This window comes from Remersonia thermophila, chromosome 5 (assembly GCF_042764415.1).
Source record: "Remersonia thermophila strain ATCC 22073 chromosome 5, whole genome shotgun sequence".
NCBI classification, from domain to species: Eukaryota; Fungi; Ascomycota; class Sordariomycetes; order Sordariales; family Chaetomiaceae; genus Remersonia; species Remersonia thermophila.
In genome coordinates, this window is record NC_092221.1 from 1,089,754 (window position 1) to 1,108,316 (window position 18,563).

At 59.7% G+C, this 18,563-nt stretch overlaps 3 protein-coding genes across 3 annotated transcripts; 1 reads left to right on the forward strand and 2 right to left on the reverse strand.

Moving 5' to 3' along the window:
- Positions 1-175: 175 nt before the first annotated feature.
- VTJ83DRAFT_5515 (uncharacterized protein) lies at positions 176-2,506 on the reverse strand (the record flags this gene model as incomplete). The annotated part of the gene is made up of 2 exons (XM_071012124.1): positions 176-1,642; positions 1,721-2,506. 2 exons carry the CDS (start codon positions 2,504-2,506, stop codon positions 176-178), a joined length of 2,253 nt encoding a protein of 750 aa, XP_070864890.1.
- A 6,684-nt stretch (positions 2,507-9,190) lies between these two features.
- On the forward strand, positions 9,191-12,881 carry VTJ83DRAFT_5516 (uncharacterized protein; the record flags this gene model as incomplete). The annotated part of the gene is made up of 2 exons (XM_071012125.1): positions 9,191-9,208; positions 9,414-12,881. The coding sequence occupies 2 exons, from the start codon at positions 9,191-9,193 to the stop codon at positions 12,879-12,881; spliced, it is 3,486 nt and encodes a 1,161-aa protein (XP_070864891.1).
- Positions 12,882-15,360: 2,479 nt separating this feature from the next.
- On the reverse strand, positions 15,361-16,146 carry VTJ83DRAFT_5517 (uncharacterized protein; the record flags this gene model as incomplete). Its single annotated transcript, XM_071012126.1, has 2 exons — positions 15,361-16,052; positions 16,134-16,146. The coding sequence occupies 2 exons, from the start codon at positions 16,144-16,146 to the stop codon at positions 15,361-15,363; spliced, it is 705 nt and encodes a 234-aa protein (XP_070864892.1).
- Positions 16,147-18,563: the final 2,417 nt, after the last annotated feature.

Below are 18,563 nucleotides of genomic sequence, written 5' to 3' on the forward strand. Positions count from 1 at the left end.
AGAGGGCTTCGCTTTCATGTTCAGTACCTACTGTGTCAGAGTACAATCAGAGAGCGGGTGATATTGTTTTCCGCCGTCGAACTACACGTAAAACTCGATTCATGGCTACATAGCACATGGAAGCATTCCACGTTGTTTAGGCTGTCTTTTTTTTTAATACTTCCTCTGCTCATCCTTAATGAGCCTTCACCACACCCGCCGCGTCCGCCTGCGCAATGATCCTCTTCTTGTACGCCTGGACATCACCGGGGAACTTCTCAACCGTTCCATTCTCGCACACCCACAGCGACGTGCACACCGACTGCAGCATCGTCACGTCGTGCGACACCATGAGCACGCCGCCCTGGAACTCCTTCAGCGCCTCGGCCAGCGCGTCCATGGCCTCGATATCGAGATGGTTCGACGGCTCGTCCATGACCAGGATGTGCGGGTTGGTCAGCGCCAGGCAGGCAAACGCCACGCGGGACTTCTGACCTCCGGACAGGAGGGCCATCTTTTGCAGGCCGGTGGTGCCCGTGATGCCGAACGCGCCGAGCTGGCGGCGGTATTCCTCGTCGGTTTTGCCAGGGTACGTCTTGGCCATGAAGCTGACGGCGCTGGCGTTGAGATCGAGCGCGTCGACGTGGTGCTGGGCGAAATAGCCGACCCGTAGGCGCGGGTGCTGCGTGATGACGCCGCCGGTCGGCTGCAGCCTGCCCGTCAGCAGCTTGAGCACCGTCGTCTTGCCCGCGCCGTTGGGCCCCACGATGCCGATGCGCGAGTCGAGCTGGACGTCCAGGTCGACGTTGCGAAGAAGGATCTTGTCCTTGGTGTAGCCGAACGTGACGCCCGACATTTGGACGATGGGCGGTGACAGCTTCTCCACGTCGGGGAAGCGGAAGTGCACGCTGTACTCGGCCTCGGGCGGCTGGAGCACGGGCATGCGCTCCAGCTTCTTGATGCGCGACTGGGCCTCGGACGACTTGGCTGCGTTGTACCGGAACTTGTCGATGAAGGCCTGCAGGTGGGCGCGCTGCGCCATCTGGTTCTCGTACTCGCGCTTGGCCGCCTTCTTGCGCTCTTCCTTGGTGGCGTAGAAAGCGTCAAAGTTGGCCCCGCGGTAGTAGTCGAGCCGCTGCGAGTGCTGGTGGATGATGTCGGTTGCCACCTCGTTGAGGAAGGCTCGGTCGTGCGACACCACCAGCACCGTGCTCGGGTAGCTTTGCAGGTAGGTCGAGAGGAACGTGATGGATGGCACGTCCAACATGTTGGACGGCTCGTCGAGCAGGAGGAGGTCAGGCTCGCAGAAGAGGGCACGGGCGAGGGCGAGACGCATGCGCCAACCACCCGAGAAGCTCTTGGTGGGCCACTGCTGCCGCTCCGGCGAGAAACCCAGACCGGCCAAAATGCTGGCGGCCCGGGACTCGGCCTTGTCCGACTCCATTTCGGCAAGCTTGGCCTGCACGTCGCAAAGCCGCTGGTCCTGCGCCTCGCGGTCCTTGTCGAGCTTCGCCGCGTCGGTCGACGTGTCGGCCATGGATGCGCGCTGGGTCTCGATCTCGGCCAGCCGCTTTGTGATGTCGGCCTGCTCCTTGAGGAGGACCTTGCGCCACACGTCGGCGTCCAGCACCGCCTGAAGCGCAGGGGTGTCGTCGCCCATGATCTGAAGGAGCGTCAGCCCAATTCAAGTGTCGAGGACAAGAATGACGCTCTTAAAGAGGCCGTGGATGGGAGGACTCACCTCCTGCTCGACGTGCAGGATGGAAATATGGGTAGGGATGGGCAGCTCGCGGCGCGAGAGCGCCCGCAAAAGCGTCGATTTACCGATACCGTTGTTACCAACGAGACCGTACCGGCGGCCGTATGAAAGCGTCAAAGCGGTGTCCGTCAGGATCCGCTGGCCACCAATAGACACATCCACGTTGTCGACCTTGATGTCCTTGGACTTGCCGCCCGATCCAGACATCTGCAGCGGGTTGACGGCCATGTAGAACTCCTCGTACGACTGGGTCGGGTCGGGCTGGTTGAGCAGGCGCGAGGCCTCGTACTCGACCGTCTTGAACGTCTTCTTGCTTTGCTTGGCGGCGATCTTGCGCTCGGCCTTCTCAAGCTTCTTGCGGTCGACCTTGGACTCAACCTTGCGCACATTGGCCGACTCGAGGTCGACCGAGCCCGTGGCGACAGCCAGGGTTGACGAGATGTTGCGCTGCGTGCTCACCTGGATGGTCTGATCCAGGCGGCGCACGGCGGGGCCTCTCCTCTCCTGGGACGAGTTGGCGGCGGCATACTTGTCGACCCACTTCTCGACAAGACTGCGGATCTTGTCGTGGGTGGCAGCGCCATGCTGGGAGCCCGAGGCCGAAAGCAGCAGCTCTGTGATGGCGGCGGCCGCCTCGTCGAGAGGGGACTGCGCCGAAGCCTCCTCATCGCCGGCCCACGCTGTCGAGGCGTGGGTCAAGTACCCAGCTGAGTACTCGGAGATGACAGGGTCGATGTTGGGGATGAGAGCCCGGATCTCGGCGTCCATGGTTGCGGGATCGGGCGCTTTTCAGCCTGCCCGGGTGGCGTAGGATCGGGGCGAGGGTTAGGTTGGAAGTGAGGCCCGGGACGCCAGACGTGAGGCCAACTTCAGGACCACGGTATCCACCCGCTCGTTCAATGGCGTGAGGGTCACAAAGATTTCTTTCCGTTGGAGTGTTTGGTGTGTCCGACCCGATCACAAGCCTGATCTTCAATATTTTGTCGTTTGATATTGGAGCTGGGCTCACCGTCGCATTCTGCAGCGGGGCGGCTTCCGTGGTGGGTTTGGAGGTCCAGGTAGCTACCCCTCTACAGCTGTTTGACCGCTGCTTGCCACCTGTCAGCAGCAAGATGCCGAAAAGCAACGGCCCAAACTTGGGGTTAGGGTCGGCCCCCCAAACCCAACATTCCCCAGTTCAACAACCACCGTCACCACATCTACCAGCTCTCTCGCACAGTCCCTGTCGGCTGGCCTGTTTATTACATGGAGGATTGTACAACTACCCAGTACCTATACCGACTTCAGGGACCAGGCGTTATCCATGGAAGTAAACCGATGCTCTACACAGTATGCTCGCTCGCCGTCTCCGGTGCCACCCTATTGCCGTGTCCTGCATGCAGGCTTTCGGGATGAGAGAGTTGGCGTAGCAGCAGCAGCCCCGTTCCGTCTTGAGAGCTTTTGTAGACCCTGCCAGCGCATAATCCAAACTCAGCTCTTGTCCCGGACTGGGTATCTGTCTGGTCCATGTCGTCAGCTCCTGGCTGAGCTGCGTCTCGCTGCTGCAAGCCCTGGGGGCTGACCGGCACGGCCAACAACTGTTTTCGAGACGCATAACAGGGTCGAATGGCACCTATTCAGGGCGCTCATCTCTTAGCTCCGCTTGCCGGCTGATGAACTGCTGAAGCAGATCTCTGGAACGGTCAGGGGACGAAGGGAGGTATCCTCTTCCCGTCACCAGGCTCGCGTGATGATGAAATCTCCGTGTCTGTTTTGCATATGGGGACGGACAGTCTTCCGGGAGTGGACCCTTGATGCAGTGTCGAAAGCGCTCCAACCATGGGGGGTCCCGGTTCTGACGTTGCGGACTAGATTGGCCGGCCGTAGAACACGGGAAACCGCAGCGTTGATAGCATCAGCTCCGTGTCGCGGCCCGTTACCTCCGCCAGGAACCCAGATGCTGAGCCGGTATGCCTAGACATTCAGGGGTTATGGCAGATCCGGTGATTGTCAAGCCCGGGCTTGGGAGATTAGGCTTTCATCGTCCATGACGAATCTTTGAGGAGAGGAGAGAGCTTACGTCAAGTCCAATATTCAGCGGTATTAATTGAGTTAGCTACCGGTGTCGACTCACAACCACTTCGCAGCAAAATCCATTCGACCCATCAGCGTTCTCTCCTAATCAACCGAGAGAACGTCACTACCACCTGGGGCAAAGCACTTCTCTCATTTCAAGCCAGCACTCGGTCGGAACCGGTACGTCGTTCTCCCAGGCGCATCCGGTACATGCTCTGTAAGAATAGGACGGGTAACCTTGGCTTAACGGCCACGGCGGGCAGAGCATCCGATGTGATACCTAATCAAGCAGGATGCCAGCAGATCGGACAGATTTGCGGCGCATCGTTTCCTCCCCCCAATCACGTCGCCAGGCCTTCACCGCGATATCTGAAACATCCTCTGCACATGTCTGCCAGCTTCTGCAACCCGGAAACCACAACGCTGCTGATATGCGCATGTCTGGAACAACCATGTGGCACAAGGCATGCACAAGAGAAACAAACAGCCCAGGGTATTACGAGGAATGGTTTGCGCTGCCCTCGGAGCAGAGACGAACGCTGAAGCTTTTGCTGAACACTCCCATACGGGCCCTGAAGCCAGCTGGGCAATTTTTCGCGCACGGGCAGGAAAGCTCTCTGTCCAGATGTATCAAGGCAATCGTCGGCAGCCAAATCGACAGCGCAAGCTCAAAGTCCGATGTGCGTTCTCCGCAAAGAAAGTCCCAGCCGGCTGCCTTCCCGTCTGCCCGCCCTATCGTGCCCGAGGCTCAAGACCTTCGATGCTGAAGAGTCGGGCCAGATATTTTCGAATATGCCGAACCCGCACACGGGCCTGGAGGGGGTTGGAACACACACGGCCAGTCGCCAGATGCCCCTACAGCGGGTCATTGTGAGATCAAGGAAGACAATCCGGGTTTGGCTGTGCCAGGTAAATAGGCGTTGACGGCTGCCCGACGGGCAACACGTTGGTCACCGGTACGGGCTGAACTCCCCTTGTGATGTTGTGCCACTAGTGGTAACGGGGGCTGGAGAGGGAGGATAGAGCTTCATCCAGTCCACCGAGGCTCAGGGCTGTGCACGGAGTGAAAGCAAAGCCAAGGACAAACAGGGAAGGGCCATGCGGCGGAACGAAAGAGGCCTGCCGTAGCCAACGAGGCCTCAGTGTTGACGTCTGCATGTCTATTAATTGATCATCGTTGGGACTTGGGTGTTTAAGACTGCCAGGGGTTCGTGGCAGTTTCGCACCTTGAACAATGCGCACCTGGAACAGCGGGATGCGACATGCATTCAGGCGGTGTACAGAACGATCAGTTCTCTTCCCCTTGCTTGTAGTGTCATGTATGAGTACGGTGAAGCAACACCAGAAATGAGCCTTGGTGAACAGGACTAGCTCAAGCTTGGTCTCTATGCGGCATTGGGGATGTTTAGTGTAGTTGCCCCTGGCGACCCCGATATGTGTCTGAGGTGTTGGACTGGCGATGTGGGTTGTTGATGACAGATCCAACACAGGGGCACAACGAGGGGGGTTGGCCCTGTTCCTGTCGGGGGACCTGGGCTTTGGATGGAACAGGCAAGGAAATGTTCCCTAGGTGATCGGTCTGTTGTTTTGTTTGCACCACAGCAGACAAGAGGCCTGCGGTGTACTTGCGCGATCCTAGGCAGGGAGGACACGCCGCCCCAGCTCCTGATCGTTGATTTGCCTCATGCCCAGCTAGGGCGAAGGTTTTCGTCCTTGAGCAACGCCAGAGCAGGATGCGGTTGACGGCATGCACCTTTTGCTGGAGCTGTGTGGTCAGAAGTTGGACGATGGCCGCTCGCAAGCAGCAGCCGTCGCCAGCATGATATGGCTTGGCAGGGAGCCTCAGTACTGTGTACGCAGTAGTAAACATTCGCAGCGGGCCCCGTGACTGAGCGGTGTGAGAATGGTCGGGATTCTCAGCTCTGACTCGGGCAGCTTGGATCTCTGCTGGTCTAGTACGCACAACCCTAGTGTTTCCTGGTCCGTGCAAATGATTTCGAGGTGACGACCCATGTTTCATGTTTAGTGACCTGGCCGTTACCGAGGAAACCGCGATAGATGCGAACCATACACGGCAGACGGATGTTCGTGGGAAAATGGGTGCTGTAAGGGGCGCGCCGCCCTGTTGGGAGGTTAGGGCGAGGATCTCGGTATTGTTCCTGGTTCCTGCAGGTCGACCCCCGCTGCTGTCGCCGGGGCCATGGTGGTCCGGATGGCGGTCAGGAAATCGGGGCATCGGTGCATGGGCAGACACATAGCAGCATTCTTGCGAAAACCTGGGAAGCTTCTTTCTGTGGGGGAGGATCATCTGCCACGAGACGTGCAAACGCACAACAGAGTCGATCGGAGACTCCGTTGACCATGTCGCCGTTTCTCATCGGGTTGACCCACAGAGCGGTCGCGCGAAAAACCCGGACGCCAGAGAAGAGGAAGGCGAACACAAACTCCCCACAGCAGCTGACCGGCCGACGCCACAGTCTCGGAGCCCGGTTCTGGTTCGTCACGGCGGCTCCATACCCAAAGACGGGCCGCTGACGAGCGCACAGAGAGTTTTTTTTTGGGGGGGAGGGGGGGCTTGGGCTCTCGCGAGCGCTGTTTTTCGTTCTGGCGCAACCCGAGCATTCAGCAATAGGAGATGGTTCCGAATGCTCCGTGTTATACATGCTGCGTCCGTGATATACCATCTGCGCCGTGCTTGTTCCCTGTTTTGACGTTACGCGACAAGCGGCAGCTCGAGAAAGAGGAAGCGATCAGGCCATCAAACTGCCTTCGCACGCCGACATGGCCCGACCTGGACACCGACGATGATCGCGCAGGGGCAGAGCGAAGATCCAAGGTCGTGACCGGCGGGAGGTTGATGATGCGGAGGAATCGACGTCATTTTCGAAACCCTCGAAATAAGGCTCGTCAAACTCGACGTCAATGGCTCCTCGTCCGGGTCGTTGGCGCTACCCTACCTCGCTGACTGGATCCAACGCTGGCCACGGCATTGAAGTTGCGACGTTGGGGTTTCTTGGAATGATGCTGTTTTTGGAGGAGCTGGACAGCCAGTGGCACGAGAGGCAAGTCCCCTACGGGATGCCGGGTGCGACATTGCGACGTCGTCTTGCGTCCCTGTGAATCATGCTGCAGCGCATTGCTCTGGCCATTGACGAGGCCGCATTTGCCTCGTGTGCCTTGGATGGCAGCAAGGCACAGAATCCGATTTGAGTGGAGGTCCCGGCGATCAATGTTTGTGGATCGCTAATTTTCTTGCCCGAGCCGGCCTCTTTCCCCAGCTCCCCAGCGGCACCCCTGCGTCCAGGGCGGCATTTTGGGTGGTGTTTGCGTGTTGGGTGCGGAGTGCCTTGAAGTGTGGTGGCATTGTTTGGGAAATGGGTTGGTATGACAGCAGGAGGTATCTTTGGGTTGGTGATGCGTGTCGTCTTGTCGACTCGGTGCAGCTTCTTCTGCTGTCCGACGAAGACATCCACCCCTCCGTCAAGCGCCTTTTTCTCCGGAAAGAGACTGATGGGGTCGCCTGATTCAAACTGGAAGCTTGCCAGCACAGGCGAAGGGCGTCCTTTCGGCTGACCCCACGGCGTTTGCTAACCTCCATGAGTTAACGTCACCGTTAACCAAGGCGCCCAGCCTCGGTGGCAAGCGGAGGGTGGACCAAACGGTTTGCGGCCGGTTTGCGGTATATCGCGCCGGTGTTTCGTCCCAGGATCACCCTTTTCTCCGTCGGCAGCTTCGAGAGACTGACGAGATCCGCTTGAAGCCCCTGCGGGAGCGAAAAAAGAGTTTGCTGCCGCCTCGGGCCCATTCGGGCGGTCGTGGAATGACTGGATAGCAAGCTCCGTTCAGGCTGGCCGAGCGTTCCAGGACGAGCAGGATGCGCAAGCGCGCGCAGGAGCAACGTCCCACACGGCCCAGCTGACGCCCGCCTCGCTAGCGCCAAGGATGCGCCCTTTCTTGGGGAACCTGATTCCCGAAAGAAGAAGATGGCGAGCCGGCACCCCGGCCAGCGCTCGTCCCTGCTTGGCCCGTGGCTTTCCCCTCTGCAGCGCGAGACCCCGGCTCTCAGACAAGCCCACGGCTTCCCGCCGTCGCTGTCGGTCTCCACTGGCCAACCCCCGGTGCCGTGAGAACCCTGGTCTTGCGCACCATCCAGCTGCCCAGCGCGAGATCCAAGGTTACGTTTGTTGTCTCTGTCGCTTGTTGGTTGTCTGGTTGCTTGGTTCGGCGAGCGGCCAGTGTCTCCAGTGTCTCAAGTGTCCCCAGCTTCTCCGGCTCTTCTCTCCTTTTTCCATCAGATCGCAGCCCTACGGGATCTGCACAGGACACTGAGGGCCGATTGTCCGGTCGTTGTAGATTCGTCCCTCTCCTCTCCTTTCCTTTTTACCTTTTTTCCACCCTCGTTGTGCTCGATCCGGGCGCATCGTTGCTCTCCTCTCGTTTTTATTTTTTGGCCTTTATTTTTTTGCTCAAGACAGCCAGTCTTGTTTCAAATAATTTAATTTTTCGGAGAAAAGGGAGAAAAGCCCAGGAACTCCTTGGTTCGCCGCCGAAGCGTGGCCCAGTAGCCGCTCTCGTGCACCTTCCCGTGTCGTGCTGAGACAACGCGGACTCTTTCCCACTTCTTGGGCTTCTCCTTCTTGAATTTCCGGGCCTAGCAACGGGCAATTGCTTTCCCCTCCAAGGTACTTCCCCGGAGCCAAAAAAGGGACCTTCTCGGGCACGGCCACTCCTTCCGTCCCTCGCCCATTTCGATCATTCCAACCCGCGACAGCCAACCGCAGCCAATTGACGCCAATTGGCGGACAGCAGGCCCGGGAGACAGCAGGCCACGACGGCGACTCAGTATATCTGGGCTGTCCTTGGTTGTGGATCTTCAGCGCCTGTGTGCCTGTCTTTCATTGAACCCCACCGACCGCCGACCTGACCCAACCGATCGATCGTGTTTCCCGCGACCCACGACGCCCCGATCGACCATAACCATAACCACCACCCACCTCCACCATCACGACCGCAGCCACCACCCAACACCACCACTACCCCCATCGCAACCACACCGGATCGCGACGACTAGGCCAGCCGAGCGTTTTCTCCCTTGAGCACCCCCATTGGATTCGAAGACAGATCGTCCTCGACGGTCGATTGGGGTTGTTTTTCCTGTTTGCCAAACCTCGGGTCAGGGCGTTTTGCGCATTGAACGATCGCTACGAAGGGCGCGTCTGCGGCACCGCATTCTTCAACCCAAACCCGACTCGACTCAGGAAAAAAAGGTCGGCTTTGTTCGTAATGCCCTGACAATGCAAACCGCCATCGCCCCGACTACAACAAGCCTTCTCGCCACCCTCCCCGCCTGCGGCTGCTTGCCGTCAACATAATCCACCCTCCCTCCCCGCGGCCAGAATGCAGGCCGTGCCGACGGTAAGTGTGATCCACAAGAACAACATCTACACGCGACACCACGGGCAGAACCGCATCCGACCCCAACACCCAGGGGAAAAACACATCCTGGCTCAACACCCTGGCATATCTACCATCGTTTGATTTTTTTGCATTCCATGGCTTCCTCCAACGACTCTGCCTTCTTTTGTCGCAAGGTGCTGATGAATGGCCCTGCTTTCTCCAGCTCGTCGGAACCGGCACTGCCGCAGCTGCCGCCGCGGTCGGTCTGGCGTTTGGCCAGCCGCCAGAGCCCGAAACCCCGTGGTCCCCCCCTCCCATCCACAATCCATTCCCCGCCGACTACGACCCTTTCCGCGTCCAAGCCCTCCCTCCTCGTCCCAGCACGAGCGCCGCCCTGAGCCGTCACCCGTATCCGTCGCCGGCCGATGACCTTCCATACTCCCCCTTCCGCCCGCTCGCTGATGCGGGCCCAGGTCCTCTCGCCTCGCCTCCTATGAGCCCGACGAGCCCCACGAGCCCGACCGATATCCCGCGACCTCTGACCGGCGTCCCATCTTCCTCTTCGCCTTGGCCGAACAGCAGGGGCCACTCGCATGCGCGCCACGGGGACCTGGCCTGCCAGCCCATCGCCGAAAACGCTAGGGACTCGGTATCGTCGAGGGATTCTTGGGTCCGCCGATTTTCTCGCCCGCTCTCGCGCCATGGGAGCCGGCGATCCAGCTTGGGACCAGACTCTTCGTCCATGGCCTTCTCCAATGGCTCCGGCGTGCCCATGCTCGGCCAGCCACCCACCACGCATCCTTCTCCGAACAAGCTGGTCAAGCGGGCAACCTCAGGACCTCAGGGGCCGGCGGGTGGTCTTCAACGCCGTGGCTCCCTGGGCTTAACCCTTCGGCGGCCCGCCACCAGCCACCAACGGAGTGCGACTCTTCAACAGCTCCAGCAGAACCAGGGCGCTTTTGCCGAGCGGCCTCTTTCCCCAGATGTCATGGTCCCTCCGGAGGCTTACGTCCCAACACCCACCTCAACATCCTTTCCAGCGGCAGACCGGACCCAGGAATCTCGGCCCTCTAAATGGTCGTCGTTCTTCCATGCTCGCCGCGCAGCTCCTTCGGGACGGGAGCTCCCTGGGTTGCCCCAGGGCTTCTTTCCTCGCCGGCGAATGGCTGTCTCGTGGGGTCGTGTCTACAAGGCCTACCTGACCAAGCCGGACCAAATCGCGGAGGAGCCCGCCTCGTGGGACGAGGGGGATGTCGGCCAAGACCTGCCCGCCGATGATCAGACGAACGATTGTGGTGTCGAGCCAACCAGCGACGACCCCGGGCCGGTGGGCACTCCAGAGCCTTCAGCGGACAAGCCGCCGAGGAGGCCCTTGTCGACGCATTTGAGCTCAGCCAGCCAGTGGATCTCTAGGACCGGGAGCGGTCGTCTTCTGAGACGGAATACCGTTGACGCGAAAATAGGGGGGGGCCGGTTTTTGCCTGAATCCAGTGCTGTGCCGCGGGACCACGCTTACTACCCCCCGGTCGGTCCGGGGCCTGAAGGATTCCCTGCGCCGCCTGAGGCTCGGGATCCGCCTCCGCAGCACTCAGACCCTGCGCTGAAACACCAAGCTGACCTCTCTCGGACCCGCAAGAGAAACTCATCATCACCGGCTCCCCCTCATCGCCGGCTGTCGTCGGGCTTCAGCATCGATGTCGCCCGTGCTTCCTCCAACGGCCTCCCGCGACCGCTCTACAGCCCGCCCGTCAACTACCCCAGGCCATCCTCGGCCACCACTCACAGCCGAGGACCCTCGGGCGAGCGGTCGGTGACCCTGGCGGGCTCCGATGCATCGGCCCGCGAGCCTCCTTTCGGAGACGACGAAGACACCGACTTCCGTAGCGACGGCATTTACGACTCGTTCCGCACCGGGACCTCGTCGACCCGTGTACGGTCGGTCGAGACGCCCATCGAGTCCATGTATGACGACTCGCCGCCGAGCACTGCGAGCCACCCCAAGACCCAACGGCTGTCGGTCCAGGAGATGCTGCCCCCCGGCTGGGACGGCGAGACCACCAAGATCACCGAAGAGGAGGAGCTGGCGCACACGCCGGTCAAGGCTGTCGACCTGGCCGAGGTGTCCGATGCGGCGCCAAAAGTCCACGACCTTGGGCTTGACGGCGCCCACGCGCTATCCGCCGTCACCCGCGACTTTGACCGACAGTCATTTTTCGACGAGGATGATGACGATGACGACTGGGCACGAGACGACGATAATCCCATCAGCAACCATCTCTCGCCGCCGGGCTCGACGAATTCCCGCCACATGAGTCCTACCCAGCTCCACGCCCTGCGCAACATCAGCGGCAGCAGCACCGGGAGCTCTAGCCTGCTGCGGAACAGCATGAGCGATCGGCCGCGCAGCAACATCTTTGACTGGGCCGAGCCGTCGCCGCATGACACGTCCGAGGCCGGCATGCCGCGGCCCAAGACGGTTCATGGGAAGCGGGAGCTGGTCTTGAGAGGAGGCCGCCCCGCGACCCGGAAGCCGATCGGCGCCGCTCACATTCGCAGCCAGAGCGTTCCCGTCGTTCACGATTCGGACGGCTCGAAACCTCCACCCAAGTTTGGGACCTGGGCCCTGGGGCACAAGAAGAGCGAGCGCTGGGATGAGGATTTCGAATTCGAGGGAGACGACGCGGCTGCTGGTGCCCCGGGAGGTAAAGACTCCGCTACCAGCTTCACCGTGGTGGTGCCGGCCTCGATCCAGGCGACGCAACCCAGCGTGCGGGCGCATTCCGGCCAGATCCGAGAGCTGTCTCTCCTCGTCAACGACCTGAAGCGTCTGTGCCGGCACGGCAAAGAGCTGGATCTCCTGCAAGGTCCCTTGGCGGCCAAGTGGACCGAGGCCGAGAGCATCATCGCCCTGGCGTCCCCAGACGAAGAGGAAGACGAAGCCATCTCGACAAGACCGTCTTTTGATTGCGACCGCCCACAGACCGATGACCTCTTCCTGGACGAAGGGTTTGACGGGTCCGCTCTGGACTTTGATGAGACTTTTGGCTTCTCGGAGCCTGAGATGTCCAAGACGGCCGTGGTTCGCGAGCGACAGAGTCCAAAGAGGAGGTCTGTCTTCTCACCGGACGATGACATCTTTGGCGGCAGCTGGCCCCTCAACGACGGAAGCGGAAGCGGAACCGAGACCGGTACATCTCCCCGGCCGCACACGCCCAGCCGGACGTCAAGCCCGAACCGCCACTCCGCCGTCATCAACACCGTCATTGATGTCCTGAAGCAGCAACAGCAAAAGTCGGCCCGGGCCAAGAACCCCCCGGTCGCCACTGCCACCGCTCGGCCAGCGGCGCCCGACACGAAGCTCTACTTTGACACCAACAGCTTGCAGGTGCTGGTCAAGCAGGCCGGGCAGCTGCGTGACGTATTGTCGGATGCCGTGCGGCGATCTGAGCTGCTCACACAGAGCCCCGCGGGGACGCCGCGTCGTGAACGACACAACGGCCGGCCTCACCCGTGTCAACACCAGCCTGGGGACGGCAGTCCGGCTTTCACTCGTGTTTTTGTCGACCCGGGCTCAACAGCCTCGACCCCGCCCGGGCAGCGCAGTCTTGCGACAAGTCATAGCACACCGAGTATCTTGAGCAAAGCGTCGGTGGATTCGCCGAGGATGCAGATGATGACGGCTGTTAATTGAGCTGGTCTAAGGCGTATTGGTTGGTAAGGGTATGATACCACGGACAATGGAGTTTTTTCTCTTTTTCTGGGTCTTTCTTTCTTCTACGCAAGCATCCTCCACAAATACCAATCCTCATCCTCGGGAGTGAGACATGGTTTTCTGCCCATCACTTCTTTCACGTTGCCTGTATATGTACAAAATTTCCCTCCCCTTCCTCCCACCGAAATCTCTTGTTGCTTTCTTTCCCGTCAAAACTCGGATGGACAGCATAGGTGGGGGTATGGGTGGGCTGCTTTTGTTTCGGACTTGGCGCTCGCATTACAAAGACATGGACGGACATGAAACTAAAAAAGGGGGGAGCAGACAGACGTATGGAACCGGGCTGGGGTAGGAAACGGCCGTGTGCTGAGCAAGAAAGCATGAGAGGCGTGGTATGTTGTTTTGGTTGATTTGTGTTGGTCTAGTGGGTGTGAGACAAGGGTATGCGTGTGTTGGCGTTTGCCTTCCCGGCGCCTGCGGGATTGCTTCTGTGTTTGATCATGGTTGTACTCGAGGGGTTTACGGGAGGAAGGACGGGTAGAGAGGTCGGCATGGAATGGGAACATGGGATTATGGGAATCACGGTAACAAGTACGCACCAGTGTGTTACGCGGACAGCAGGCAGAACAGACCAACAAGACGGGCAAAGACGGCGGGGAAATGATTCAGGTATTTCCTGTTGTTGTTGGGTTGGATTGCGCTTTTCCTGCCTGTCTTGCCCTGCTTCTTGTCTGGGCCTGGGTCTGGCTCTGCCTCTGCCTCTTTAAATTTATTAGATAGTAGTACGGCGATGACGACGACAACGACGACGACGACGACCAGTACGTCTGCCTCTAGAGTGGTCTAATGTATGGTTGCGATGAGATGTAATGCCTCTCGCCATTATCTCTCTCTCTCTCTCCCTCTCTCTGTGTGTGTGTCCGCTTAGCTGTCCAACCAAGTCTTTGTGTTCCTGTGAAAGCTGTCTTGTGATCATTGGCGTGGCGTTGCGTGTAGGTCGTGTCAACCTAGGGCCAGGTGAGGCTCGTCTCAAGTTGGTTGAGTCCTATACACCACGAGAAGAGGGTCCCCTCTGTTTATGGATGTAGCAAATCTGTTGCCTAGGATGCCAACCGAGTTCAAGGCTCCGAGGCCGTTTACCATCCTGCTACCACAGCCGCCCAAGCATGGTTCATCAAGGGAGACGCCGCAGCGGATATGGGATACGCGGGATGGCAGCCTGGAGGGAGGAAGAGCAGACAGAAAGAAAGGCTGATCGGTTTGGCGATGGGTTGATGACGCAGCGGGAAGGCCGCCTACCTAGGTCGGACTCCACAAGGCCTCATCCACCTGGGATAGATAACTAGATAACTATTCGCTGGTTACAGGGAGGGTGGTCAGGAATCCATAGGTAGCCTGGTCCCGGGAAGCGGCTCATCGTCACCTGTGACCCGTACGGCCTCAAAACACCCTGCTCGATATGACCGCTACAGCTTGTAACGCCGAAAGCCAGACGGGAATCGGGCGTGCGAGCATCGAGCGTGCATTGGAATTGCCTCCGTATTGCGCGTGCGTGAGCGCCGCTGTGCGCGGACGAGCGAGCGAGTCGAGGGGAGCCTGTCTCCTTGAGAGAGAGCGCGAGGCATGATGGCTCGGTTCACGCGCCCTGGACGGCAAAACAATCATCAAAAGAGATGCCCAACGTTGAGGTTAGGTGCCCGAGGTGCGCATGACTCGATCGACCGATAAGGTGGAAAATGCGCCAGCGCCTCCGGTTCACCTCCGGTCGGACAGGGGTCGAGATTGACTCACAACCCAACGTCAAGTCAAGTGATCACATCATGCCGGGTCAAGCCGGATGGCTGCGGACACGGAGGATATAAATACGGAGCATAATCTTGACGAAACAGCTCTTGCTTCTCGTTTTGCTAGATGCCATTTGGCCGTTCCGAATGGATCTGAAAGCAACACAATCCAGGTTCTCGAGGCGATGATCTCCGCCATGGCGATCGAGTTACACGCGGCGATCAGGCGACAAACACACATCTCAACATGCTGCGCGCGGCGACGACGGCTCCATGGAAATGGCCAGGGACGCATCTTGAAGTAGCAGACACCACACCCCTAACGTCATCGAACAACACGATAGGACGTCTGATCCATTCCGATGGGCCAACACTTCCATCACACGAGGATACGGACAAAGAAATATATATATATGGGACCGAAGGTGACAGTCAAAGCTTTCATTAGGAAAACCAAACAGCTACTGCTAGCCGAACGCTTTCGGGGCGCTGGATCCTCCGAAACTAACCCGGTTCGCCGACACGGGAGAGGAAGAAAAAAAAAAAGACAACCATCCCAAACCGGATCCAAAAGTACAGAAAACTAACATGGGCAAAGAAATCCCCTCCCTCAGGGACAAAAAAAGGCCGCTGAGGGGGCACTGTGTCGTTCCAGAACGAGAAATGAACAGCTTTTACTCCTCTTTTGCGCCATGAGCCAGCGCGATGCTCTTCCAGTGGTCGCGCTCCGCCGTCAGCTTCGCGATCCTGTCCTCCAGCTCCTCGAGGCGAGCCGCCTTGCGTTCGCGGGACTTGCGCGCCGCAAGGGTATTGCGGGCGCGCTTCATGGCGACGATGTCGGTCGGGTCATCGACGATGATGGGAGGCAGAGGCTTGTCGCGACGGCGAGAGCTGACGCCCGAGATGGACGAGGGACGGCTCGACACGGCCGAGACGGCCGACGACTTGCGCCGGGCCGTCGTCGTCGCGAGGTCGATGTCGTCCGACTTGGTGGCCGGGGACGTCTCAACGCTCGACACCTTCTTCGGGGCAGCCACGGGCTTCGGGTCGGGCTGGGGGGAGAGAGGGAACCAGGCGTCGGCTGAGGCCGTGTCCACATCGGAGCTCCCAAAGTTGGGCGAGACATCAAACGAGTCGCAGAACTCGGGTGAGCCGTCGTAGAGAGACGGCGACGTCAGCGCCGTGAGGGCGGCCGAGCCGGGCGTCATGAAGGGCTCCTGGATCAGGAGATCCTGGGGCGAGACGGTGCCCATGTTCGGAGCGACGGCCGGGCCGCAGCCGAAGTCGAAGACGCTCGGGAGGGCGGGAGAGTTGTAGGCCGTGGAGGCGCTACCCTCAAAGGCGGCCAGGTCGCCCAGGTCGAGGTCTAAGGAGGAGGACAGGTGTGAGCGCCGGATTCCGAGACCGACGGGGAGCGCGGGAGCAGGTGGGTTGGCGTGGTGTTTACCTTGGATGTTCATCTTGCCTCGCGGGGCGGTCCCGGTCTTCTGCTGCGAGAACAATGCGAGAACAAAGGAACAGGAGGGCGCGCAGGGCGGGTGGTGGGTTGCGGTTTGAGAGAGCTCAGGGCAACCGACGAGGCCGGGGCCGACGAGGCGTAGAAGTGATGCGGAAGAGGTACTTGCGGGGAAGAGCTGAGCCGAGTGGGAGTAGCCGAAGAGGTCGCTGCGTGTCCGGAGGCCTGGAAGTTCTGCAGAGGCTGCTGCGGAAACAACGGCGGGTTGGCGATACGTGGGGTCTGCTTCACACTTCCGGCGGAAGGCTGAGCTGGGGCGCGACTAGGTTGACGGGGCGGCTTGGTCGGCTGAGGGAACAGAACGAAGTCCTGCTGATGGGGCGGCAAGTTCAGGTGCTGGAGCTGCAGTGGTTGCGCGGATGGTGCCGGCAGGCTCGAAGAACTGGAGGGAAGCCATGTTGACTGTGTGGAATCCGTGGTGAAGACTGGGAAGTCTTGGCCGGGAATGGCGGCGGTGTTGGGGGTAGAACCGAAGCGCTGGCTGGGAGGCACGGTGCTTGAGTTCAGTTCAACCTCGGGAGGAGGAAGAGCTGAGGTGGTGGGCTGAGCGGGGAGGCCGAAAAAAAAACTTGAAGTTATTTTGGCGACTTTGCTTCACGCAAGTCGAGAGAACCGGGGGAGGGGGGGATGTTTAGCACATCTTGGACTTGTTTCCTGGAGGGCCTGAAGATATGTGTCTATGTGCAAGTTTGGAGTTGAGGAGAGAGAGAGAGAAAGGAAGAGGCCGACAGGTGAGAAAGCGGAGGCGCAAGACTTTTGAATCAGGCAGCCAGCACGCGGCGAGGCAGCACACCCTCCCACTTCGGTCCTCTGGCCGGGGTTCCCAGGCTGAGGAAGCGTCTGATTGGCTATGCGTTTCGGGCAGCCCCAAACGGCAAGTGTGACTCACACGCACCCGGCCCCCAGAAGACCCACCCGTCCCAAATGTGGCATCGGCCAAGGCGCAGATGAAGCACCTCCAGAATGGCATTCAGCAAACCTGGAGGGAGGGCTCTGTTGCGCCTTTTCCCTTGTTCTGCGTCCAAGCATGGTGCAGAGCCCAAGCATAGCGACAGGCCAGCTCCAACCCGCATCAGAAAACGGCAGCCAGTTTCAAGCAAGTGCTTGGAAACCAAGATCCCCAGCCCCGGATTCAACGTGAGCGACTTTCTTTGTCTTTGCGAACCGATAGAAAAACCGAGGTTCCATCTTTTGTGTGGACCGTCCATCTGCGAACCGCTGCCGTCTCGAGCACAGCCCCACCCACCATGTCCACTGGGGCGGATCGTCCAATCGAAGCCCTGGACAGCGCCCCGCAGCGCCAGGCATTCGGCCAGGCTTACGCCGATAGCACGGACGAAAGAGCAAGGCATTCATCCAAAGGGCGCGCGCGGCATGTCAATCCATCCACGCTGCCCAGAAAGAAGACAGACAGCGCAAGAGATAGAGAGACTTTTCCTCGACCACCGGTGTACGCGTCCCCTCGTCCCAAGTCCAGGCACCAACATGAGGTGCAGCACAGGTCGCGACCCCATGTCAAATCGCAGCCTCGATCTCGGACCCCCCAAGTTTTCTGTTGTGTGCGTAATCCTTGCGCCAGTCATCTGTAATCCATCCGGAATCTCGTGTTTCTGATTCCAGACCAAACTCCGCCTTCCCCATCCCTTTTCGGCTCGTTGGTTCGCTTCGGACTCAGCCCTAGCGTTTTGCTTTGCATTTGTGCAACCCGGAAGGTGTCCTCTTTTTTCTGGCTGCTCCGCCTCCGGGTGTCACAGTCCCATCCAGTCCGCAACTGTCTTGGGGGAGAAGCACGGCAGCAGACAGCCTCTGCCTCGCTCCCCCCCCCCCTTCCCCAAAGAAACTTCTTCAAGTCGTTGGCGCAGTGGCATGGCGTTCCGAGACAGCGGAGCCCTGCCCTATCCAACCCACCACCTCAGCCAAGCCCCAGGCCGCATGCTCTGCCACCACCACCGACCGACGAACTGACAAGCAGGGGGCCCCCCGAGGTCTGGACTTTGACCTTGACTCTGGATGCGCCGTGCTTTGTCGAATCAAATCCCTCAATTGGGGCATACATAGTACAAAAGTCACCCTTCGATGGACGTTGGCGGCGATGCGTGCTACGACGTTGCTGCGATTGAGTTTTGTGAGTCACTCGGCTAAAACAGCACCCTGGCTTGAGCTGCCATCTGCACGACGATCGCTGTCGCGCATGCGAGAGGGGCGGGGCCGCGGGGCGGGGCGGCCTCGACGGGACTAATGCATATGCATCATGGGATTTTCAATTTTCCAGCGCGAGGCACGGAACATGAGACACGAGGCACGGGCCCGTGAAAACAGCAGCCTTGGGAGTACGCTAGTGCTGCGTGCTTGCGAGTGTGT